The 25361-nt window shown below is 41.0% G+C and overlaps 1 protein-coding gene across 1 annotated transcript; it reads right to left on the reverse strand.

The window, feature by feature from the left end:
* Positions 1-1723: 1723 nt before the first annotated feature.
* On the reverse strand, positions 1724-21584 carry TNFRSF8 (TNF receptor superfamily member 8). Its single transcript, XM_068415219.1, has 11 exons — positions 21513-21584; positions 12080-12170; positions 9583-9708; positions 9040-9195; positions 8241-8334; positions 7541-7821; positions 7218-7328; positions 6612-6659; positions 5407-5432; positions 3468-3672; positions 1724-1968 (listed from the first exon to the last, which is right to left on the reverse strand). The coding sequence occupies exons 1-11, from the start codon at positions 21582-21584 to the stop codon at positions 1724-1726; spliced, it is 1455 nt and encodes a 484-aa protein (XP_068271320.1).
* Positions 21585-25361: the final 3777 nt, after the last annotated feature.

Below are 25361 nucleotides of genomic sequence, written 5' to 3' on the forward strand. Positions count from 1 at the left end.
GATGCAGAAGAGGTCAACTAAAATGACCAAGGCAGCGGAACATCTGACTTACATGAGAAATATAAAAAGATGGGAACTCAGCTTGGAGGCTGAGGAGGATACAATCAAGAATCATAAAAGCAACTCACTATTGCACTAAATTCTGTAACACAAGAACTAGTGGCACTCACTGGAACAAGAGGTCAGTTTAAAAGTGGTAAAAGTACTTTTTTACACAGTGCATGGTAGCAATCTGTAATCTGTTGCCACAGCTGCTTATGGAGGCAGATTGTACCACGAAACTCAAAAGAGTGAAGAAAAATTAATGGCAATATGAATGAATACTAAAGGCTGAGACAAACCCTTAACGACCTTAATCCAATTGCAGCTGATGCTGCAGAGCTATGAGGAATGCAAACAGCAGACATTAACCAGGCTTATGTGTTCTTCCTAAGTAACATCTCTTACTGTGACTGTCAGAGAGAAAATGTTGGGCTCATACAACAAGTCTGGCCCAAGAAGGTGTTTTTTTATGCCTTTATGTTCCTTTTGTGTGTTCTAAGACAAAAGATGCTGAAGTTGCACAGCTGTTATTACAGTACTCTGTCCAGGGTAAAACTACAAAGCAAGTAATTGTTTCTGCGGTTCCTTTTTTTGACTATTAAGGCACACTTTGTCATCTTGCTCATTTTCCACTGTCCTTTGCGAAAACCGAGTCAGCACTATTACATTTGCAGTTATCAAACAAGCAGCATGAAAGATTGAGAAATAGCATAACAGAAGCCAGTTGACCACAAAACTGATTTTTTTTAAAGAATAGATATGCAAATCAGTCTCACCCTGATGATTTTTAGCAATTCTAAAACAAGCAGATATTAACAATGTTATAGGAAACAATTGCTGTGCCTTTTCAGTCCTTCCTTTTTTGTAGAAAACTAGTTTATTTTCTTCTTTTCCCTTTTAACAGACTCCACACTGGGCTAAACCCATAGTTCATCCAACATCCAAATATTCAGCCAGTTTGGCTTCCATCAGAAGAGGCCATTTTGTACACTTCAAAAATTAGAAAGAATGGCCTAAAGTACAGCAGACTTCAATTAGTTTTATTTGCCTTCTGTTTTCTGAGCCTGTGTGACACCTTCTGATCCTATTTCCTCAAGAAACATGAAGTCCACAAACTTAAGAGTTCTGTTTGTGTTAGGGAAAACTGAAATTGTCATTACTTTCATTCAAGAGTTGAGGCCTTCAGGAAAATACCAGATGTTGCAAACTATAAGACAAAATTGGAAGTACTGGTAATATTGGAATAGAAACAACATGTGAAACATGGCTGGGTCTCAAGCTTAGCTCAGAATTCCAGCCAGAATTTTCATAGCTAATAGAAGTAATCAGACATAGTTTTCAATCCATTCCTTCATGCAGAGAAAGCAAGCTGTGAAACTTGAATTGGCATCCAAGATGTCCTCTGAATTTTGTAGCCTTGATTCAAGTTTGTTTCCAGCATGATACTGGGAGAGAAGGGGAAAGATAAATATTTGACATCAGCAATGAAGGCCAACAGTTTGGATGATCCTCTCATTTGTTAGATGAAATAGGTTCTAGCACTCCTTGTTTGAATGTTTCAGTGTTTTACATGAGTTTTCAGATAATCTAAGGCACTATGTGTTTACCTCCGTTGTCATAGATTCAGGCTTAGTGTCACACGGGATGTTTCTGTAGCTTCACACACCTTCTCAGTGGGTTATCACTTTTCAGTGGCAGTGGTGGGGTGACGGAATTCCTTTCCCTCCTCTTCCACAGGAACCATTACATCATTCCCTGGGAAAGACTCTGTTTCCTGCTCTGGATAGTGCACTGCCATTTCCTCTTCGATGTTTTCCTGGGCATCAACATTACTTTCACATCCTCTAGCAGCACAGTTCTTGCCACTAGGCACTTCTGAAACGGACCCCACAATAACAGTGTTGGCCTTCATGATGTATAGTTTTTCTGAGGAAGGAAAAAAATAGTGCTGAGCGTAGTTAACAATCACTGCTGACCCTAGAGATGATTTCTTTCCATCCAAAATTTTTATTTGGTACTCCGTTTTCCTTCTTTATTTTCCCCTCATTCTTTTTTTAACCAGAGACATGCAGATCAAGCCCATCACTGTGAAAACACAAAATTCACTAACCCACTAAAGCTTTTGGAATTCACACACAGTTGTCTATTTCATTGTTTATTTATAAGGTGCTTTTAATTTTGAAATCAAAGCACTGAACATACTAAGTGATAAAGAAGGCCTGCACATTTTATACTACACTGTCTGGTTTTGGACCACTGTCGAGGGAACTCTGGGCATTTTAGATGAAGTAGATCTAGCTCCCACGTGATGAAGCCACTGTGCTATAGCTAGGACTACAGGAGAAAGACAAATTAGAAAAGGCAGTAAGATATTCACAAGAGTCTGTTAGAAGAAGGTATTAATCAAGATCTGGGGAAGACAGATATGGAGAATCCAAGGTTTATGCTCCTGCTGTTTCAAGAAGCAACAATACGTGCATCAAAAGCAGCCTTTGGGCAAGGATCAGCACTGTACAGAAATTCTGGGTAACTATCTGGGGTCTTAGGACCAGCAAAGAAATGAGTTTCTTTCCAGCAGAGAATCAACTACAAAATTTTCTGGGACAAACTTGAACCTTGTGTCCAGCTTGTTGACCCTACTCCTTTACAAAAGGTAAATAAGGCCTTTGCTGTGGCTTGGACCACTACATTTCATTCAGAAGGATGCTGCAGATCAGATGCTGTAGGTTATTGTTCACAATTGCTTGGAGATATTTGGACATGGTAAGTCAAATCGTCACATTCATCCCAAGTCCATCACTCACATTAAAAACAGAAAGGGTGTTTAGTAAGGAAAGGTCAGTTCTAGTAATACCAAAAAAACCCTTCAAATAACCTCACAATTGGGTTTGGAAACATTGCCAGAATGTCTCATGTAGACTGTGTCTCAGGTAACAATTCTCCTCCTGTGAGTAAGCTTCCTTGCCTGACTTTTATCTCCTACCCCGTGCCATGGTCAAAGACTTTATGGGAACATATGGGAGACACATTTCTAGCTATTACTGTGCAACCAAGAGAAGAAAATGATAGCTTGAGATATGTGAAGTACAACTCTCATTAAGTTCTACAGCATTATTTTCCAGCTGCCATATTTTGGATTTCAAATTTCTTCTGCAAATTTACATCTTCTGGAATGAAAAAAGAGGAAGAAGAGCATTTTGCTATGAGCATCATAAGTGACTAAGGCAAATGTGAAAATAAGAAAGCATTATATTGAAATTAATAGATATACCAGAATTTGTGTGTCAAAGGCTCTGGAGATTCAGACCCAATCTTTGCTAGAAGCTTTGGACACTTTGCAGCTTACTAATAGTCTCAGAATGACATTATGTGCCCATGATTGAAAAACTGAAAAGGCAAGAGAAAAAACAAAAGGCAAGACTCACCAATTCGATTATTTGTGTGGTCTCTCACTCGAGAATCGATAGGGCAATCTGGGGCATTTCCATTGCTCTGCGTCACATCAGTCAGACTCAGATCAGGACTATGTGCTTTTTCTGTGCTGGAGACCAAGTTATTGTTGGTTTCCAAAGGGAGGGTTCTGTCAATTAACTCCTCTTCTGGCTCACTGTCACTAGTCAGTATCATCTTCTGCCAATACAAAGAGGAGAGTATAAGTGGGGTGAATGTAAAAACAACACTGTGAAGATTGTAATGGGTCTACAGAATCCTTCTGTGGCAGTCAGAATAACATCATGTATTTCACAGCACCACTGTCACAGGGAGTAAAAAATTCCAAAGTGCCTAACGGATAGAGGAACTTAAGTTTCTTTGAACCAGGTTCCTCCATCACTTAAGGCCATATTTAAAAACAGCTTTTCTAAGCTAAATTCACAGATTTTTGATGACACGTGCAAGAATGTACCTCATTTCCACTGAAATCCAGTTTTCTGGGCCTGCTTGGATGCTTTGGTAAATTCCACTGCCTTGTCTGCAATTTAGATGCTGATGAACCTTTGTAAATCCACCTATTTGTCATTTTGACTTTTTGCCACAAGTCTTATACTGTATGCTGTTGCAGAGTCTGCTACCCTGTAATAACAGCTGCATTCTGGGGGGCTGAAGCACTTTTCAGCAGAGTATAACACCAGTAAGAACGATGCTGGAGGTAAGAATTTTAAGGGATTTGCTCAGAAAGAACTTCAACAAGATATTTTTCATGTTTAGTTGTGAGATAAGTATCAGAGGACAAACCTGTACAGATGTATAGTCATATGGTGAGAGAGTCAAATAGTCAAAACTGAAAATACATAGTTTAACTTCCTCTTAGATTTTGCAAAGACCTACCACACTCCTATGGAAGGACAAAACAAGACAAAGGTTGAACTGGTTCAACTTCAAAATAGAGCTGCCTCAGCAGAACCTCAGGTAGGAGAAACAAGCTCAGACTAGCTATTATGTGAACAATTAATTACAAACAGTCCTTTAAAAGAGGAGCCAGAATCTGAGAGAGGCTAAAGGTGCTGCATCCCGAATTTCTGACGGTTCCTAGCTCTGTTCCTGTTTCCACAAGGTTGGAAAAGAAATAAAAAAAAAAACAGTAAGATTTTGAAATGTGCAGTTTAAAACTCTTGCACATGTCTGACTTGCTATGAAAGCAAGACTGGAAGCTCCCCACAACTCAGGAATTAGCAATGACACACTGAAATTATGATAGCTGATTGTAACCAGATTTATTAGAATAAGTAGTATCTTGCATGTCTGCAGATGTACCACATTTAAAAGCAAACTGATTTAAAAAAAGAAAAAGGAACAGTCTAAAGAGTGTTTTAGCAGGTATGGACATTTAAAGATAACAAGCCTATTAAACTGAGAAGACTCAGAGGATGAAAGTTGCTGTAATTTCACTGCAAGTGGGGGAATCAAACAGAGCTGTGATGATTTCAGCTGCTGAGGAACTGCTTTCTGTTGTTACCATAATGACTGATGTTTGTCTTATTCATCTGCAAACCATGCTGTTAAAACAGAAGCTGGTCCTGATGGGAAGTCTTCCAGACAAACAATACTCACTGTGTACCCAATACTACAGTCATGCCAAACTGTACAAAGGGGGAAGGTGACATGGAGGGAGACAGAAGAAGACAAATCCCACTTACGTGACTGAAGCAGCAAGATAAAATGGAACTAAAAGACAAAGTTCTCCCAGAAGGTAGAAAAGGCATGTTCATCCTGTGATTTTGGATCTTGTCCCATAGAATGCAACATGAATGGCATAAGACAAAACCAAATACTCCCTTCACAAGCAATATTAGCAGGACATTTTAAAATATCATTATTTACATTGGAATGGAAAGTGATGTGTTTTGGAATATTGTTCATACTTACTGCACATTTGTTCACTAGATCAGAACCTGCAATGGAAAGAGGAAAAATTACCAGAAGAAAATTCACAGCAATCACAAGAATGTTAATATTTGCTCTGAAAGATCATCTAGCCATGTCCTAAACTACTGCCAACCCACCTGCATTATGCTTCCTTTACTGCTGAGGGCACACTTATATGACATGGGTGAAGTGAACCAGCAACATGTTGCTGTGAAGACTGTGAGGTCCTGCTCCCCCCAAAGCCCTTTGTGGCCATCCCTGTCACTCTCCCCACACCACAACTGGTATTCATCTAATGAAATGATGAACTGACTAAACTTCTAGATAAGCAAAAGGCAGGCCTATTAGAAAAAAAGATTAAAAAATGTTGATAACTTTCTACTGGATTAACAAGTTGGATCAGTTCATCATGTGGTCAGATGAATATTAAGGGGATGGGATTTTATGCAAGGATGGAGGAAGGGAACACTGGGGAAAGAAGAGAGGTGAGAAGAAGGGAGTGTACAGCATCCTTCTGTAGTACCATGAGGCTAGATGGGTTCAGGCCTACTGTCTAATTTCACCCTGACATGCAGCCACCTTTATTTTCAATGCATCAGCTCTATAATGCTGCACAGTAACAGTTTCTATTATGTAAGGCAAGTGAGGAAGCAAAAATTCCATTTTGAGAGAATTAAGCTGCACACAAGAGCTGTTAAATCATATTCCTGAATAAATGAGTAGAAAAAGCTCTGATGTGTGGTGATTAGGAGAATCTAACACAACAAAAGAGAATAGATCAGTCAATGGAAACGGAAGTGCTGAAAGGGCATTAGTTAACTGGGTAAAGTGTGTGTACCCTAGGGGATCTGCACAGGTTGCTATGGCTAACACCCACTTTTTTTTGAAACACGTCTCCCACATTTGAGTGCCCAGAAATTAACTGGGCTTTGTTCCAGCAAAGCCTCCCTGCCCTGACACATGGCCCAGCCCTGCAGGTGCTGTGGGAAACAAGTGCCATCTAGTGGCATCTCCATCCGGAGCGTCACCTGCCTCCGCAGGACAGACAACAGGGCAGGCCTTTGACATGTCAGCAGAGACATACATTCGACATGAAAAATTTCCACGTTTTAAATTAAAATTCCATAAGATAAAGTTCCGTATTAAAACTATCCACTTATTCTTTAGCTATATGGATTACAATTCCTGGTCCATCAGTCACTCACCTTGAGATTTGAGCTCGGATTTGTGTGAAGTGACGGAATGCAGATATGCTGATAAAAGAAACCATTCATTTAGCAAAACTCATCATGGAGCATACAGGCTCTAACATCTTTACCACACCCACAGGTCTACAACCAACCTACAACATGCATGTCCTGCTTTATATAAAAGAGGGAATGTGGTTCCGCAGGCACACCCCACAGGTAACTCTAGGCAAAGCTACTGAGAGTCAGATTCAGTAAAAATCACTCTTCTCATGCTCAAAGTCCAACCCTACCCCAGGAACCAACAAATTCCCACAAAACACTTCATGTATCATTTAATATTAGCGTCTGTGCTGAGAGAAGAAACCACTGGCTACCCTTTCCCCACCCAGCTTGTAGTATCTTCCTCCATAAATTCAGAGCTCCTTCAATCTTTCTCTCATGTTCCCCAACATGCTGCATGAACAGTTTCCCTAGAACCTTTGTCTGGCCCACCTCCACCAGGCAGTAGTAAACATTCTCTTCCCCACTGACCTACATAAAATTTTGGGATATTTGAATTCCCAGTTGGAGAATACTTGGAGATCAAACAGCATGCTATGTATTACAGCTTTAAAAACTCACGCTTTCCTTTGAGGATGAGGATCCGCTTCTTGCAAACCTTCCATTTCCAAAATAACAGCATGCCCACAAGTAGCACTATCACAGAGAGAACCACTCCCCAGAGAACTAGACCTATCGCACAGAAAGGGAGAGGGAGTACAGGAAAGACTAAGAGAAGGCAGAGGGGGAACTATTGGTAGCCCTGTGTGTTTGGACATAGAACCATGGACAACATTTCACAAGTCATAGGGGATTTGCAGGAAGCTCCCACATAAAAATTGCATCTACCAAAGATATATCCAAATAAAACATGCTAGACAGAGTAAATGCTTTATCTTTGTTACCTCCTGTTGTCGTCTCCCCCTTGGCTGAGGTAGGGAAAGTGCCAGCCAGAGCTTTCTCCTCAGGAGTTGAACTGGGGTTTTCAGTTGTTGTGGCACTTGAAAGGGTACTAGCAATGGTCACCAGGTTCTCCTCAAACCTCCTTAGATCAGAGTTATTAGTTTCATTGCTGAATCTCATGGAAAAAGTGCTTGGGGTGAGGTAGGCGGGCAATTCGTCCAAGCAAACTTGATCGTGTGTGGCATTTCCTTTGCTTAGTGCTACTTTGTTTAACTCAGCACAACTAGGGAATGAAAGAGAACAGTGTATCAGTGCTAGAGGAAACTGCCCTGGTACAAACATCCCTTTGGTCATTTTTGTACCACCTGCATTTATTGCTTTCAGTGAAAAAGTTATTAACCACCTTCTCACCCCTGTGGCATTACTTCTTGACCTGGATGCAAACCTGATACTCACACGTGTGTATAATTCCACTATAATCAGTAAACTAAAAATGAGGCAAGAGGGATTCCTTCCTTCCTCCAGTACAGGGCTGTGCAACAGGTATAAAGAGAGGCCTTCTACTCTGCACATAGAGGCAATGGGATAGCTTTGGGCCTAAGATAAATGTGTATATTATGCACCAGAAGTGACAGGTGTCCCTTTTCATCCTTTATAAGCTTTAATTAATTAGTTAGTCACTTTAAAGAATTATGGACTTACTTCGTGTGGGGCTTGCAGATGTCGGTGCTGGAGTTCTGATCAGAGAAGGTCCCAGCAGGGCACTTTTCACAAGTAACATCAGTTTTTGAGGTGCCTGAATAAAAATAATGACTGAGGACCAACCAACCAAAACGCATCAGGTCCAGGCCTATGGCCAAGATCAGGAAAGGTAAGCTAGACAGGTGTGCTGGTTTTGGCTGGAATAGAGTTAATTTTCTTCACAGTAGCTAGTATGGGGCTATGTTTTGGATTTGTGCTGAAAACAGCGTTGGTAATGCAGAGATGTTTTCATTATCGCTGAGTGGTGCTTACACAGAGTCAAGGCCTTTTCTGCTTCTCACACCACCCCACCAGCGAGTAGGCTGGGGGTGCCCAAGAATTGGGAGGGGACACAGCTGGGACAGCTGACCCCAAGTGACCCAAGGGATATTCCATACCATATGAAGTCATGCTCAGCATATAAAGCTGTGTGAAGAAGGCACTGGGGGAGTATGTTTGCAGTGATGGCGTTTGTCCCCCTAAGTAACCGTTACGTGTGGTGTGATGAAGCCCTGCTTTCCTGGAGATGGCTGAACACCTGCCTCCTGATGGGAAGCACTGAATGAATTCCCTGTTTTGCTTTGCTTGCGTGCACAGCTTTTGCTTTACCTGTTAAACAGTCTTTATCTCAACCCACCAGTTTTCTCACTTTTACTCTTCCAGTTCTCCCCCCATCTCACTGGCGGGGAGTAAGCGAGCAGTTGCGTGGGGCTGAGTTGCTGGCTGGGGTTAAACCACAACAACAGGTAGGAATTCCTACCTCTGACTTTGACCCCAAAACCAGGCTTGCAAACAGTGTGCTGCTGGCATCGTATGCAGGTGTTCTCAACAGCGGTTTGACAGAACAGGCCCGGTCGGCACTCACACACACGGCTAGAATTGAAGGAGCAGGGCTCTTTCTCCACAAGGTCAGGTTCTGTGGGGAAGAAACACATGCAGTAACAAAGGATCACCCTGCAAGGAAAATGCAAAGCAGGGGCCAAAGCTGAGCAACACCAGTTCAAAGGCTCAGGAAGCAGAACAGGCTGCTGGCACTCTTTGCGATGGCAACTTAAGTCATGAACAATTGGAGATGCCTGTTGACAATAGCTTGTAATATAAGACAGAAAGCAGAAATCCGACTTGGATAGCATTCGATGAGAGAATACTGATTATGTGCAAGGTAGCATTCTGCTCTCTAAATCATTAACCAAGGATGGATGATTTTGCTGCTGGAAATTCCAAACGAATAAAATATAAATAAAGTGTAAATAAAATATACAGAGAGAATATAACCATGAGGTATGTGTGAGGGAAAGCAAACCTTTTGCACATGATACACAAGCGTCACATTGTGGCTTTTGTAATGCTTCATTCACATATTGTTCAGGTCCACATCTCAAGCAGTCTTCATCTGGGTCCCTAGGACATGCTTTCTTTTTAACATAGCCTGGAGAAAGAAAAACAAAATATGCAGGATACCCATTCAGAATCACAGGAGACAACCATCCTGAAGTGTTCTTGTATGCTCATTTACCTGGTAGACACACTACCACAGTCTGTTACAAGATGGTAGGTACTTCTTGAGCCGTGCCCTATATACCCCTGGCAGGTTTGCAGTAGGTTGCTTTCTGAGCAGTCCTGCTAGTTTTACAGTTGCCTTGACAGTTGTGAGACTGTTTAATTTCCCAATTATCTTCCTTTACACAAATCAAATTACATATGTATGTCTTCCTGATGCTGGATGTGTACGCTATACACCTCCTCTGCTCAACACTTCCAAGTCACCTGGACTCATTGCTCACAGTTTGTAAGCACACTACCCTGAGTCTCACAGACCTTCTGTGTATATGCAGCATGCATGAAGCTGAGCAGCTGGCTGAATTAGATGACCTCTGGAGGGTCTCTGCCAAACTTAAGCTATTCATGACTCTATGTTTATGTCTGGTAACAATTTTCTAGTGACTAGCTTTTATAAGCATCTATCTGGCAACCAGCTAGGAGTATGGGAAAGGCTGGGACAGAAGCATTCCTAACATTTCAGCTCCTGAAGCAACAGATGAGGTATTCTACCCCTGGCCATAGTGCCAAAGAAATCAGAATGCACAATGGTCAGCTGTGACCTTGTGGCCTTGCCAGGAGGATAAGCAACAGCAGCAGCTGCAGAAGCAAAAGGAAAAGCTAAAGCAGCAACATAAAGATAGGCAGAGTTGAGTGTTTCACAGGTGGAAAACAGAAGGAGAGAAACAAATTCCAGTTTCAACATCCAGCCTGCATCACCCAATTGCAAAGAGTTAACTACAGGGAGGGGGGACCCAGCAGGGAAATAACTCACCTACTATGCATTTGGGCAAGCATGATGTAGGAGTGCAGGTAAAAACAGCTATATCTGGCCCACTAAATACCGCCAGACAAGCTTGAACCACGTCACTCCCACCTCCTCAAAACTACGTGTCTGAGACTGTTCTTGTCACGGTGGGGGCTGATGGCTGAATCTCAGCACTCAAGCTGCACACGCATGTACCTGCACGTATGTGTCATTCTCCCCTTCCTCCCCCAACGACCCAAAAGCTTGAACTTCAGTTATTTGAGATTTCCTGTACACATGGGTCCCTCCCTTGGGGGATGTGTGCCCCAGGTGCAGTGGCTTTGAAGCTTGCCTAACAGTGTCTTCTGGTGCTGTTCTCCACTGATTGTGTTCATAGCTCAACAACCAGATAAAAGCCCAAGCAGTAGGAACACCAGCTGCAATCACCTGTACAGAAAAATGTACTGAAAGTAAGTAGATGAAATAAGCGTTTTAAGTGTTTTTCTTTTGTGAGTATGTGCATTCATTCACTCCTGAGGTCTTTATGGGAGCTTTTGCAAAGCATGGTTTGAAGGAGAAAAGAGCTTTCTCGGGACTGGCTCAGAGTCAGATCCCCACCCCTTTTCTTCTTTTATGGGACCAGTTTCACCATCCCTTGGTCTTGTTTACTTATACAACTTCTGAATGATTCTAGTGGTGTGGCCAGCAGTACAAGATGTCCCAGTGGGAACCCCGATGCAACTGCATGCAAATGCTAGCAACCAAGCACTAAACACCTCTTCATTATTAGAGCACAAATAAATGTCAAAAATTTCCTTTCAAAAAAAAAGAAGAAAAGAAAAAGAAAACATTTTTCTAACAAGAGACTGATGATGGTGAAGTACCATAAAATGCCCCACCCACTGAGGGTTTTTTGCCCAACAGGGGGAGTTTCAGACATTTCCAGAACTCTTGTCTCACCAAGGTGTTTCCTGCTTCTGACCTCATGTGCCTCTGAGTCACGGCTAGCTTGTGGCAAAGTTCACTGTGTCCCCTGACAAGGGGCTCTTCCCTTTCTCAGGTGAGACACTTTCTAAACTGATTTGACTATGAGGATAATGACAGATTTTCCACACCTTCATTTTATATTTTTTTCTCTCATCAGAAACTTATTTAGCCTAATTTCACTGTGCTACTTTACACCCTGAGGCAAGTTGAAATGAATTCTTAGACCCGCCTACTTCTAGCTACTTCAGAGTGTCAAGTCAACCGATAAAAAAACACATAAAAAATTCTAGCCATTTATCTTGTTTGCAATTTACAGATTGTTTGCATGCAGAGTGAACAGGAGCAGGGCAGTAGAGAACAAGTTCACATCTGGATCCATGCTAGACAGTGATTCATGAAATTGCACTTCTCTTCAGGGACAAAATGCAATTCTGCAGATATTGCAGATAAGCCACTCTAAGACAGTTCCTACTGTCTCTATGAGAAAGGCTCCATGTTAATTTGACCGAATTATAAACATACTGACCTGAGGGACACTGGTAACAACAGCTTCGTGAAGTTTCATCATAGAACCAATTCTCAAGTGTATCACAGGAATGAGATGGCGTTAATGATGTCTAGAAATTGAAACAGACAAAAGACACAATTAGAAAACAATTAGTTATGTATTGAGCAGATCCCAGTATCTGTCTCAAGTGATGATAGTTGCAGATGGTAAGGAAAAGCCTACAGCTTTTTGAAAGTTCAAGTATCCCCAAAGCAACTAAATTACTGTTGTCCACGCGCTTAAGCAAAGATTGCAATATTCAGTATATTGAGCAATAATTCAGTATGTATCCTCACTCAGCAGGCACTTTTCTCTGAAAGTATTTTAAACATACGAATGGAACACTGTAGCCCAACTGGTGTATCAAGCATTTCAGCGTTCAGAAACTAACTCCTTCTTTCATACAATAAAAAGGGTAGTGGCATTGCCCTACAAAAATGTTTTTCAGCCAATGCTCCAAATACCCTTCAAAACCTAGCTGCAGGATCACTAAGATCACTAAGAAAAACTTGTCTATTAGTCTGCGTCTCCTTTAGAAATCTTGTAGCAGTTAGCAAATTAAAAAAAGGCTAAAAATCCCTGTCCTGAAATGATCCTGTGTTAATTTGAGATAAGGATGTTTTATAAAATAATAAAAAAAAAAAGAATCCCTAACATCTGTAACAGATTTCCAGCTCTGTGCGCACTGGAATAAGAGGTGGTGTCATAGTCAGCATCACCTAAATCTAGCTGTAATCCACAAAGATAATTCTTGTTCGCAGCAAACAAGTCTTTCTGTCAGTTATTTATGCAGTCATAATGCTTGAATTTAGTGACCCAAAGATGTGTTTATTATAAACAAATAAATAGTTTTACTTATAATTTAGGGACAAATCCTATGCTGAGAACAAGAGGATTTTGCCTTGAAAAGAATGCTACAAATGCTCACACAATGAAGCCCTTATTCAAGTAACTAATCCCACTTCTACTGTCAGTGAAGGACTTCAGGAACAACCTTTGGTTTGACTACATAACTGATACTTGTTTAGTTAAAAAACCCCCACACAATAGCTCTAATATTAGCTTAGAAAATGAGACTCAGCTATGAATTGTATCAAGAAGCATCTAATAAGACTTCATTTTTGCGTGGAAGGGCCACTACATGCTCTGGGAAATTACAGTGCTACAAGTTTTCTGATGAGAAAATCTGATTTTTGAATTTGGCATCTCCCTTAGCAATCCCCTAAAAATGTTGTTATCTGAATTTCATTTTCAGTACTTGCTAGAAGGTATAAATGGCAATTTTTTGTAAAGACTCAATCAGCAGATTCCCTAGAGATTTTCCAACATGATACTCGTAGAGCAGTTAAATATTTCAGAAAATCTACATCCCACTTTCTGCAGATGAATTTCCCATTGGCCTTTAGAAGTAATGCCTACTGTCTCCTACTGCCTTTGTACTACTTACTACCTAACTAATTTCACAGCCATATTCTCCTGTTTAATATGCTGTCCTTTTCACAGCAGGACCATAGAACACAGAAGTTATTTAACTTGCCCCAGGTTACATCAGAAAACAGGAACTTTCAGTCAAGGAGGAAATTAACAAAAGGACAAGAAATAGAAACATATTGAAACCATTAAATTTCATCGAGCTCCAGTAATAGAACTGAGAAATCCTGCCTGACACATTTCTGCACTAACCTCTGGGCCAAACAGCCTCCCTACAAAGCATTTTTTCTAGCTTACTGTATAGAGGAAATAGCAGACGTCTGCTTGCTCAGCCTGACTCAAATCAAGTTTACAAATGTGCACCCTGTATTTTTCTTTTCTGAGGAGGAAGCCCTAGACTGGAGGAAAAGGAAGCGGAATCTCCTTGCATCTGCGTGGAGAAGCACCCTGGTTAGCCAGCCACTCTGAGACTAAATTGAATAACAGGAAATGACACAAAGAAACCAGTCACTAGACAAAGGGTCATTCAGGAGTCACTTCAGTGATACGAAGTGAATTAACTAGTTTTATAAAGAAAATTTAAGAAACAACAGTATCCTGGCTGTATCTAAGTCATCCTGGATTAGTTTCTCTCTAAGAGCTATGGGAAGTCACCACAAAAACCTGATCTTCTCTTCCTGGTTCTCCTGGGCAACCAACTCTGGCTGCAAATGATGTTGAATTTTAAATCGGGGTGGGAACAGAATTCTTGAATGATTTATGCAGCACATAAGCTTACAGCTTATTTAGTTGTCTCTTCTGGGATTTAAATAAAGGAATAATGTCTGTGTAAAAGTGTGAGGGGAGGGCTGCTTTTTAAAAAGTTACCTTGTCTAAGATATTGAAATCAGGAGTTCAGGATTAGATTCTGCTCTTAGTTACAGCAATGCAAATTCTGATTATGAATTTGACCTGATGCTAGTGCTGTGATAAACTACTGCATGAACTATGCATAAATACCACATAAATTATGAAAATACACGAGAGTACTCAACTTTTTTTTTTCCCCTTTCCACAAGAGGGCAGCTATATACTACAGCCAGCTACATAACACTTGACATCCACAGCATCACAACAAATGCTGCTTTCAAGTACCCAGTTATGAGTACAGCTTTGCAGCGACCTTCACTGTTTACTGACACAAGCTCAAGGTGCTCTGCTGTAAAAAGCAGTCATTCTAACAAATCATGACACGATTTCTATAGCAGAGAAACCACCTTCTGAAGACCCCACCACTTCTAATCCTTACCTACCTGCAAAATGTCTTTAGAGTTGCCATCTGTCCAGTGGAGGCATTTCATGAGGATGAAACTTACTATAGATCCTTTCAGTGACAAATAATGTACATATCAATGCTCAGCATTCCATAAATTTTTGAGAGAGTGAAACAAATTGGTGCCCAAAAGCAAAGTACATGCCATGAAGAAATGGCAGAGGTGAAGGGCCAAGGTCTCAAAATGTTCTAAGTCTTCCATAAAACGATGGTGTCAACTAATTTTCTGCAGAGGTTTGATTAGGCTACTTTTGGGAAAAGGGTGAAGGGAAGTCAGCCATACAAGGATAACGTAATGTTCATTTTTCTATCTGTGTAATGAATATCAAAGTAATAAGTTAACTAAAACAAAAGATAACCAGCCAAAGAGATGAAGTGAAAAGGGAACAAATATGTGCATTATTAGTGGGTAACAATTGGCCTGAACTGAGCTAATTTACCCACTCAATGACCTTCAAGATCAAGTCCAACCATTAACCTAGACTTGGCAGTGCCAGGTTAATGACTGGACTTCATGATCTTAAAGGTCCTTTCCAACCAAAATGATTCTATGGTTCTACAATTCTATGATTGAACATGTGAATTACCTCAGTTTCACCACCTGTAACTGCTCTTCCCACATGTAAAATACCACCTCCAACATCTCATCCACAATTAGGGACATTAAGGTGCAAGTTTGCAATAAAATATTGGCTTGTTTGACCTTTTATTTTGATGAGCTCAGTATTTCTAATTAGGAAGAGATCACTGGAAGCAATTCACCAAGAAACACAGGGAATTCTAGATGACAAATTTTCCAGTCCCACTCCCTTCACGACACAGTGCTTCTGGAAAGACACCTTATGCCTTTTCTTGATTTGACCATAATCTTAGATCTCTGTGTACAAGAAGACTCCAAGTGACAGGATTGAAGCGTTTGGTTTTTTTTATTCCCTAGCTGTTGGCTACTCCTTTTTAATGGCAGAAATCTAGACATCAACCACCAAATCCATCCAAATTTGGAGGGACTGTGAAATACTTAATGCATTTGTCTTGCTGTTCTTGGACAGAATGACAGAATGATGACTGAGTGCTGTAGTCACAAAATATTTAAATGCTGATTAACCAATCCTGTTAAAAAGCGAAAAATATTTCAATGGCTTGGCCAAAAAAAGCATTAGATTTCCATAGAATTATGGAAACAACGTATGTACATAACTTCTCAGAGGTTAAGGTTGTTGAACCAACATGTTTATTTTCAATGGTGATTTACCATTTCTACATAGTGGTAAGCCTACTACAAACTGCAGCTGGAACACAAACTGGATTTCTAATCCTCACCTGGTAAATATCAAAATGACTTGAGTGAAATCCTATTGTCTGAGTAGTCCAGTACTGAGCTTGACCTCCACGCTCAACACTGAATAAACCCACAGCAACGTGACAGTGAGGCCACCACAAGGCTGAGGACAGGAAAAGGCCCTGTAGCTTAATGTTCAACGTTGGTGGCTGGCTCAGCCTTAGATGCGTTACTTTAAAGTCCTTGCTGTACTGCGTCCAAAGTCTGTCTACAATTATGGGTATTTTTGTGGGGGTAGCACCAAGGGACCCCAGACAGGCTCTGTAGGGCATAAAGGACTTACTGTCCCTCCAGTCTTATTGGGTCCTCAAATTTAGATTTGCTTCCTTTTCTCAAATCTTGTCCAAACTGTCGCCAATGGTGCTGTAAACACTTCTTGCAGTTCAGTTGCTAAGGGGAACCCAACTGCTACCAGGACAAGTCAGTCTGCTACCGCAGAAGTTAGAGTTTACGTCCTCTCTAGCTTTTCCAGTGAAACACAAAAGCATCTCTCCACTCAAAAACTTGGGTAAGCCGTTTGCTCAGGATGCTCACATGCTGTTTATAAGCCACAACAGGCAGGGGAAAAGCTAATTGTCTTCTAATGCTGTGGGTACAAAGGAATCTGGTGACAGCACCGAAAGACCCTGTTTAGATGAGGGAAATTCTGAGAAAAATTCCCACCAACAGTAGCAGCATTGATCTCCCCAGCACAGATACGTACTGGTTTGAGCTGCAAAGACCTGTTTTGAGCTGCATTACCAACGGCTGCAACTGTGGGAGCCTGCTATGTACTGGGTTTCTGGTATTGTGACCAAGATGATGGTAGCCAACAGTTGAAGCTTTTAAGGAAAATGTCCCTCTTGTCAAGACTTAATCAGAACAGGCATCACCTAAAAGAAGGGACAGAATCACAAGGGCAGTGAGGAGAAAAGGGAAAAATTCATGTAAAAAGTGGTACTTCATCGTCTGAGGGCTCAAGAAGAACACAGCAAGAAGGAAAAGCATATGAGCTCTTACTGCTCTCATTGCCAACAAAAATCTTAGCATTAAGACATTTCTGATATATTTCTGGTTGTAAGTGCTTGGACAAAACCAAGCATTACAAAATACTGAATAAGACACAAGGTTTAACTACAAAACAGTGGAAGTCTTCCGCCTTGGACTATTATCCCATTTGTTAGGATGAATTTAAGTCAAAGAATCCTTTTTTAGTATGTTCTAGAATGACAGTGGAAATTTAACCTTGACTCAGAAAAAAAATGAACTTAATTACTTTGACTCAGGATTGTGTGAATATCACTAATAAAACTCATTTTTCCAGAGCAAAACCAGTTTATTTAAATTAAGACTCTTTGTTAGGCAGAAGCTGAAGGTTAAGGTTTGACTTAGCAAGTCCTAGTTGCTCATAAATAACTCTTGAAATGAAAGGAAGGGATAAAGCAAAGGAGATAGAAAAAGTTTCAGCCTCGCATAACAAAACCTCAACACTATCACCTTCTTACAAAACAGCATCAGCTGTGAGTGTTGGGGTGGGAGGTTCACCTTCTTGATTCCATGGTGCCTGTGTGTAGAGGCCCCAAAAAAGAAAGTGCTCAGAAATTCTCCACTTAACAGTGTTGGCCATTTCTCCTGGCTCCAGTAAGCTTACAGAAATTGTCAATTAGCCAGTGAGAGAAGATTCACTCCACCATTTTTGCCCCTTATTACTTATTTTGTAGGGAAGGATTTGTGCATAAGAACTCTCACTTCTGCCCCATTCCCTCCTCTTCTTCCTGGAATGCCTAGAAACACTGAAGAGTGTGGTATAATCCATACTTAGCAGCAACTAGCACGTGACTGCTTCATCAACGAAATCTCCAATAAGTTTTACAGAACAAACTCTCCTCCTCTCTGCAAGGAACAGGATGAAATGCAGTAACCTTAAAACCCTGTTTAATTAACATTCAAAGTATTTTTCTCTTCCCTTTTAACTGTCCCTCCTCTTTATCCACTCTTGTCTGAATCTCAAGCCAGACAGAAACAGAACTCAGGTTCTGCCAGGGAAATTCAAAATTCTACCACAATTTCACTTTTTAAGGCATCATTTCCTAGCTGTTCCTGAAGAAAAGAGAAGGAGACATTGTACATTTCCCTGTCCTCTCTCCAAAAGATAATCCAGTCTCAATGAAGAAACACCAATTTTACCCCAATGACACATAGCATTGTCCATTAGTACTTAGAGTTCTGTTCATTAAATACGTATTATAAAGAAACCTTTAACATTCAAGGAAGATCACAGAAATATTGGTGGGTAGGGGCGAGGAATCCAGCTGTGGTGGACAGCAGGTCTTTGTCCTTCCCTCTGATTCTGAGGAAACTCTGAATGGATGGGACTGTACTAAGAAAGGATTAGCAAAGTGGGAATATGTGTCTTATTACAGCTATGCTAATCCTGTGGCTCTTTGCCATCCAAGGGTACAATCCCACTTCCCCTCTCTTGCCTGTACCCACATTTTCCTTCCCTTCTAACTCCTTGATTGTTTAAGACAGAACAATTGTGTTTCCAGAGGATGAATCAGTTCTAGGAATTCATTACACTAAAAACTGCTTTCTGAATTTGTAAAGTTGGTTTTCAGGGTGTTACTGTGTTGAGACAACTCACCCTGTGGCTGCACAGTCACTTGCACTAAATTCAATGCAAACAAGTTGGCACTGTGTAGCCAGGAGCAGGCCTCCCCTCTGTGTGACCGGTCTCCGCTGATGGGTACAGCTGTAACGGGAAACCTCATAGACATTATTTCTGCATCTGTACACAATATCAGAATTTATTTGATCTGGATTGGACATGAGGACAAAATGCAGAGTTAATGCTGCTTTATGTCAGCTGTAGAAGAACAGAGAAATATTTAAACTAACAAGAAGGTAAGCTGGTGTAGTAAACAATCGCCAGTGAAGCAGAAAGCCTCCTACTACAAAGTTAACCTGGGCATATTTTCTGAACGAATTTGAACAAGCCATGAGTCTGTATCAGACTAGTAATTTGCATCTGGTTTTGCTCTAATACAAGGAGTTCTTAAATTGCTTTCAGTGCACTGTTCAACTGGAGGGAGACAGAGACTGAATTTCAGTAAACTTTTCCTGCATGCACTTCAAATAAAGGTTTTTGATTTAGCAGGAGCTGGAATACATCTTGTGAAAGAAAAGACCACAATTCATACCCTGTTTGGACTGCTCTGCAACAGGATGGCCAGGGATCCCTTGGCTTAGTGCTTTCATTGACCTATCAGGCCAACCATTTTTTTCTTTTTTAAAGCATTGCAGATCAAGGTCCAATTAAATAAAGCAAACATATTTGATACAAAGCATTTGGGTTTTTCAGTGCTTGCTTTTGAGAATTTGTTTTAGAAAACAGGCTTTTTGTAGCTCTTCTCATTTTCCTTGTATCTACAAACACATTTGCCATTCCAATTTAAAGAACAGCAATTGTAAAGATGGTGCTGAATTCAGTGGGCTACTCTGCAATTCAGTCAGAACAAGGTTTGACTCATTTATTTATGGTCTTTTGAGCTCATAGAGAAAAAGTGATGGTGAGACAGAGTAAGAAATCAGCTTGCTACAAATGAGCTGTAAGTCAGGAAGAAAGCGTATTACGGTAAAAAAAAAATCTACCAGCATTGGCTATTCTAGAACTGACTAATACTGTAGCAAACAGTTGAGTCCTTTTCAAGCTTCTATCTAAATTCTGACAGGACAAAAGAAGCTGATAATCCAAGACTTCAAGGAGTCAAGCTTCATCTGCTTGATAGTAAAGACATTATTAACAAGTGAGAGTTAACGGAATATTAAAACAAACAAACCCCAAAGGGTGGACTCAAGTGAGGTGGCATATGGTTTAAAATATGACTGATAAGCTGTGACTTGCTCACATTAAACAGCATCACTTGTAGTCCAGTAGCAGCAAAAGCAAATGTTGCTGTGATAGAGGCAATACAGAAAGAAGGTAAAAAGCCAGTTGCTTATCCCAGCAAAATCTACGTATTTATTCCAGGTAACAGATGATTTTGCAGTGAGTCTGAATGTTGACAATCTCCTAAAGTGTTTTGCATTCAGCAGACCAGACAAGCTTATCTCAATGCCCTCCTAAGTATTCCTCAGGTGAGTAAGGACTACAGACTCCAATCCTATAGAAGAACAGCGATCCTTCTGTATTTCAGGAAGGAGGCAGTGGCAGGACAGACAGATAACCAAGCCTAAGTAAAGCAAACTTGCAATGTAGGAGGGGAGTTTACAACTAAAGACACAAGGGCAAACTCCTACTCTTACCAAAAGAGCCAGGAGGATCTTTTTCAAATGAAGAGGATGCAGGACCTGGTTATTTTCAAAGATCTAATCAGAGTCAGCTTCTTGTAAAAGAATCTCCTGATGTGCTATGTCATTCATTTACAATGCACAGACAGGTGTCTTAGGCTAATATATGCTTATATTTCTGCTGCAAGGGAAAATGGCCAATTTCAGGATCCAACACAGTGTGCAATCACTCCCCTACTTGACTTGACCTGCACAGAGTCTCTATGACTGATTTTTTTATGTGTGTGCATAAGTGTCAGCCAAGGAAATTACCTGGATTTATGCCAGGTGCTGAGGGCTTGTTGCCACGTGATCCACTAGGGAGGAGGGGGTAAGTGGCAGCAGGGGCGGGGGAAGCAAACCCACAAGACATGATATGATCTGAGCAGGGAGCTAGCTTGCATCTACAGCATCTGGGGAGTGCAACTAGTGGGCTATGTCTATTTTAAGTCAATTTGATGCAGAAATAACAGCCCATTCATGGGAAAGTCAGTGTGAGAGGGGTGGGCGGTTGTAAAGAGGAAGGTATTTTATTGTTTTGTTTGCCTTTACACCTTTCAGTTTGCCAGCCCTGACTCACATCAGCAGAGTGAGCAGAAGCCCTCCAAACCAGGCTCTGCAAGGAATGTGCCTGTCACAGAGCACCTGGCCTTCCCGGCAAAAATAAAAGCCACTCACTCAAACAAACAATAACAGTCCCCCACCCCTATCAAATCTTTCTTCATTCCCTAGCTGTGATGTGCCTGGAGGTGCAGTAACACTAGCAATGCCAACAAAAAGATACGGATCACAGCTCATATCCCCTGCTCCTGCCTGCAAAGTTCCCAGAGAAGACAAACTCTCCTGGCTGCTCTACTTTATACTTTTATCACCCTGTGTTGCACAAAGCCTGTTTCTGTGGATGCCCACTACCCAGCACCCCACCTACGGGCTGGATAGCCCTGCATCCCAGAGTGCCCCCGGACCTCTCCAGGCTCCTGCATCCTGAGGGGCTGCAGGATCCTGGTGCCACCCTGCCTTACCTGTGGGGCTGTCTGGATATCCTGGAAAAGCAGCAGGAGCCACAGTCCTAGTGCCAGGCTGCAGGCAGCCATCTGTAGTGGTGTTAAAGCTCCCTAGCTCCAAGCATTGCAGGTTAGACAGCCAGGTCGCTCCTCCTGGAGACTGAGATCCTCCCAGGGTCCAGCCCAGTCTTGCTCCGTGTCTGTTCATTCAGCCCAGAGCCATTCCAGCTGTTCAAGACAAGCAGGAGACAGGCTTTGAGACTCAAGCAAGCTGAGAAAATAATTTAGAAGGAAGGGGGGGGGGGGAAGGGGGGGGCTGCCCAGAAAAGAAAAGTAAAAAAAGAACAAAACAAAACCGCGTCAATCACTAGTCCCAGATCTGTCAGGTTTCTGTGAGTCGGTTGCATGCATCAAGGTTATCACCCAAGGTACACGGCTGGCTGTGCAGAAACACAGGCTCCTGAGTCATCTAGGCTGCCCTCAGAGAGCACTCCACCACCCCAAAGCCTTGGCCAGGCATGAGTCCAAGCCCTGCCCCGTCCATCCGCCACACTCTCAAGAGCTGCAACAAAGCCTCAAGAGAGTTCCCAGTAAGAAACACTCATTTTTTCAGTACAGTCATTTTTCTCCTGTTTGGATGAGTGTGTGAAAACTCTCAACCAACCAGGGTGACTCCACGAAGGTTTAGGCTTTACATATTGCCACTTAAACACCAACATACCGCAGAGCATCCTCTCGAGAATCTGTCTCTTTCCTCCAATCCCACTTGAAATCAATTCCTCTACTGACAATCATCCCTTGGACTGCTGCTCGTCATTTCACTCACTCTCATTTCTTCCTCTGGATAATGTTTTTTGGCTCTGGTGCCTGGAAAAGTTTCAGTTGGTTTAAGGTGTCATGAAGATTTCTTATCTGCCCTAAAAGTTTTGTCAAAAGTTAGCCACTTCAAAAAAGGGCAGACTGCCTTGAAAACCTCTCTGAGGTGCTCAGGAAAATAATGAGAATTTGAATTCTCACACCCATGGTTTTTGCTTCTCACCCTTATCAGCAAAAAGAAAAACAAAAGAAATGAGAAAAGACTGAAAGTCGGATAACTGATTATTTTATTAAAGACCCACAGCTACCTCACTGCCATCACAACAGAGTACCCAAGATGAGAGCATTCCACAGGGACCCTGGGATGATGTAAATATCTTCATCTCACAGCTGTAACTCTTTTCTTTTAAATTATCTGTCTCTATTTCTTTCTCCAGAATACTATCTGATAAAAACCAAGCATTTTCAGCACATTGCATATCATGTATTTGACACATAAATCTAACCTCCTTTCTTCACTCTGTCAGGTTACTTCTCTTTTCTAAGCTCTCTTAGCTATAAAAGCTGGTTGTGGTAGGTATGTCTAGAAACAACTAAGTTTTTGAATGTCCAAATATTACATTCTTGGTTTTCCTAATTAAATAATGGGCTAGAAAATGTCTTAACCTTGTATAGTAATATGCCATTAGGCAATTCTCCCAATTTATGAGTGCAGTTTCAAATGACATAATAGTCAGGGCAACTGGTGAGCTCTGTCTTTTTCTTTTTCCTTTTTTTTTTTTTCCTCTTCTGTAGGACACAGCCTGGAAAGTTTTAGCCTCTGAAAGTTATACTGCTGAGGTCAACGTATCTGATAAAAAAACTAAGGATCCGAGTACAAAAAAATCATATGTGAAAGACTTTCTCAGGACTGGCAAGAGGGAGAGTTTTCTGCCCTGTTTTCCAAAAAAAATAAGGCTGAAATGAGCATACTGAGCAGTTTGTATATATACATATGTCAGTTCCTTTTTAATTAATGGTGTCAATAATTTTTTAACCCATTGGATAACTTCAATCAAATTTGGCTGAGGATGCAATGTCATTAAGTTTTACATAGTTTCATATAAGGAGATGACTTGCATAAAGAGGAAAGATTCTAGTAACACCCCCACTGAGGGAAAGGCTTCCCAGCTGCCATCCTTCTTAGAACTACTTATTCTTAAATTCATTCTTGACTGAACTAGATATTTAAGAGGATAGGAAGTGGAAAGTGCTTATTGTTGCTGCTGGCTTTTCGGAAAGGCCATTACATCACACAATGCTATTACAAGTCTCTAATAAAAGCAACAACAATGAAAAGGGTGAAGAGGTTGTGTTTAATAGGAACCTGCATGCATTGTTAACTGAATGCATTAATTTCAGACTTTGTGTGTGTTGATTTCTAATACAATGAAAGGGGCTTTCCAAAAGAAGCCCTATCAGTAACTGGAAGAAGCACCTCCATTTTATAACAAACCCACGCTACTGTTCTCTAAATGTTGCCTATATTTCCTAGAAAATAATCCTGTATGTTAGTATGAAAAAAATAAAGCTGAACAAACAGAAGCAAACAAACAACGCCTATTTCTCTCTTCTTCCATCAGAGGACAATGTCTATCAGAAAAAAAGGGGAAAGCCCCTATGAGCATGCTATTATTATTTATAATGTTTATTTGATAACACGGATCCATGTCTAACATCTGAATCTCCTTTTGTTTTAGGTGTTAAAAGTAGCAATGCTCAAAGACAAAGTTGCTTGACATTTTCTATTTTAACTAATTTAGTTAATGCCAAACTTAGCTAATGCTTAGGTGATTTTTACACCAGCTATCTGATCTGTGCTGATCATCTGTGTGTGTTGCATGGAGTTGAGGTGGAGGGGATCAGAGAAGGTCCTGTAAGTCAGCGGTTATTCAAATGTTGCTTGATACCTGGAGCAAAAGAATGCAGAGACCCAGCTAAGCCATGAGGGGAAGTCTCTTTAACACGTGCCCAAGACATTCCTTCAGCATTGTCTGTTCATCGTGCTGCTAACAGTGACAGCCTAGTAAAAAACATAGTAACAGAATACTGTAGAAGTAGCATTGTTACACACACGCTTAACCAAAAGTATTCACGCATTTTCTGATTTTGAAGTGGCTGATTTCAGTCTCATATCGTACTTTTATAATGGTTCCTTATGGTTTTTAATATGTATGTTCAGTTAATATATACCTAGCTGTATCAGTGAAAAAAAACACTGAGAGAAGTGTCATCTCTCAACATTGATAAACGAGACCACTGAATTTAAAAGGATACATACTAAAACAACCTTGTCTAAAATCTGTATTTCATTGTCTGTCAGTGTTGCTATTTAGAGCATTGCAGTACACTGATGAAAAAAATCACTAAACTCTTGCTACTTAGCTAGACAAAACAACACCAGACCCTAAAACTTCACTAGGAGTCTCAGTAGTACCAAAGGCAGTGCTCGTTGGGATACATGCTACATACTATAGCAGGTACAAATAAAAGGTGGAATTCTTAACGAATTAAAAAAGAAAAATGAAAGCATTCACTGTAATAAAAACCCAAAAAGTCTCATGGTTAGAGAAAGGAAAACAAGTAGTCCAAGAATGACTTTCTTGACACCTCTCTTGATCTATTTATGCATTCTAGCCATTGGAGAGCTCTCTTCCTGGGGATCTTGGAAAGTGACACTGTGGTAACAACACGCAGGGAGAGCATCCTGGATCCCAGGGATGTCAGGCATTGTAAGTGAAGCCAACATACTCAACTCCTCTGGAAATCTTTCAGTAGTCCAAAGAGGACAGACAGGAGGGAAGGCAACACTGGTGCAATGGGATCTCATTGAGAAACACCACTTAGTGAGCAAGCAATCGGAGTTTGAACTACCTGTAGCTGACAAAGTATTTGAACTCGTCTGAACACGTAAAAAGGAATAAAATCTCATTTATGCCAACTATGCCACAGATTAGCAAAATTCTGTCGCTCTGTGCCACTCTGGTACTGTTACTTATTATCCGGTACATA

The sequence above is a fragment of the Nyctibius grandis genome, chromosome 17 (assembly GCF_013368605.1).
Source record: "Nyctibius grandis isolate bNycGra1 chromosome 17, bNycGra1.pri, whole genome shotgun sequence".
NCBI lineage: Eukaryota > Metazoa > Chordata > Aves > Nyctibiiformes > Nyctibiidae > Nyctibius > Nyctibius grandis.

Bases quoted from the DNA above. Each gene is read 5' to 3' on its own strand.
- TNFRSF8 (XM_068415219.1), bottom strand. From the start codon at position 21,584: ATGGCTGCCTGCAGCCTGGCACTAGGACTGTGGCTCCTGCTGCTTTTC. The intron at 12,171-21,512 runs GTAAGGCAGGGT...TTCAATTTCTAG, and splicing joins ATATCCAGACAGCCCCACAG to ACATCATTAACGCCATCTCA. The intron at 7,822-8,240 runs GTAAGTCCATAA...TTCATTCCCTAG, and splicing joins ATCTGCAAGCCCCACACGAA to TTGTGCTGAGTTAAACAAAG.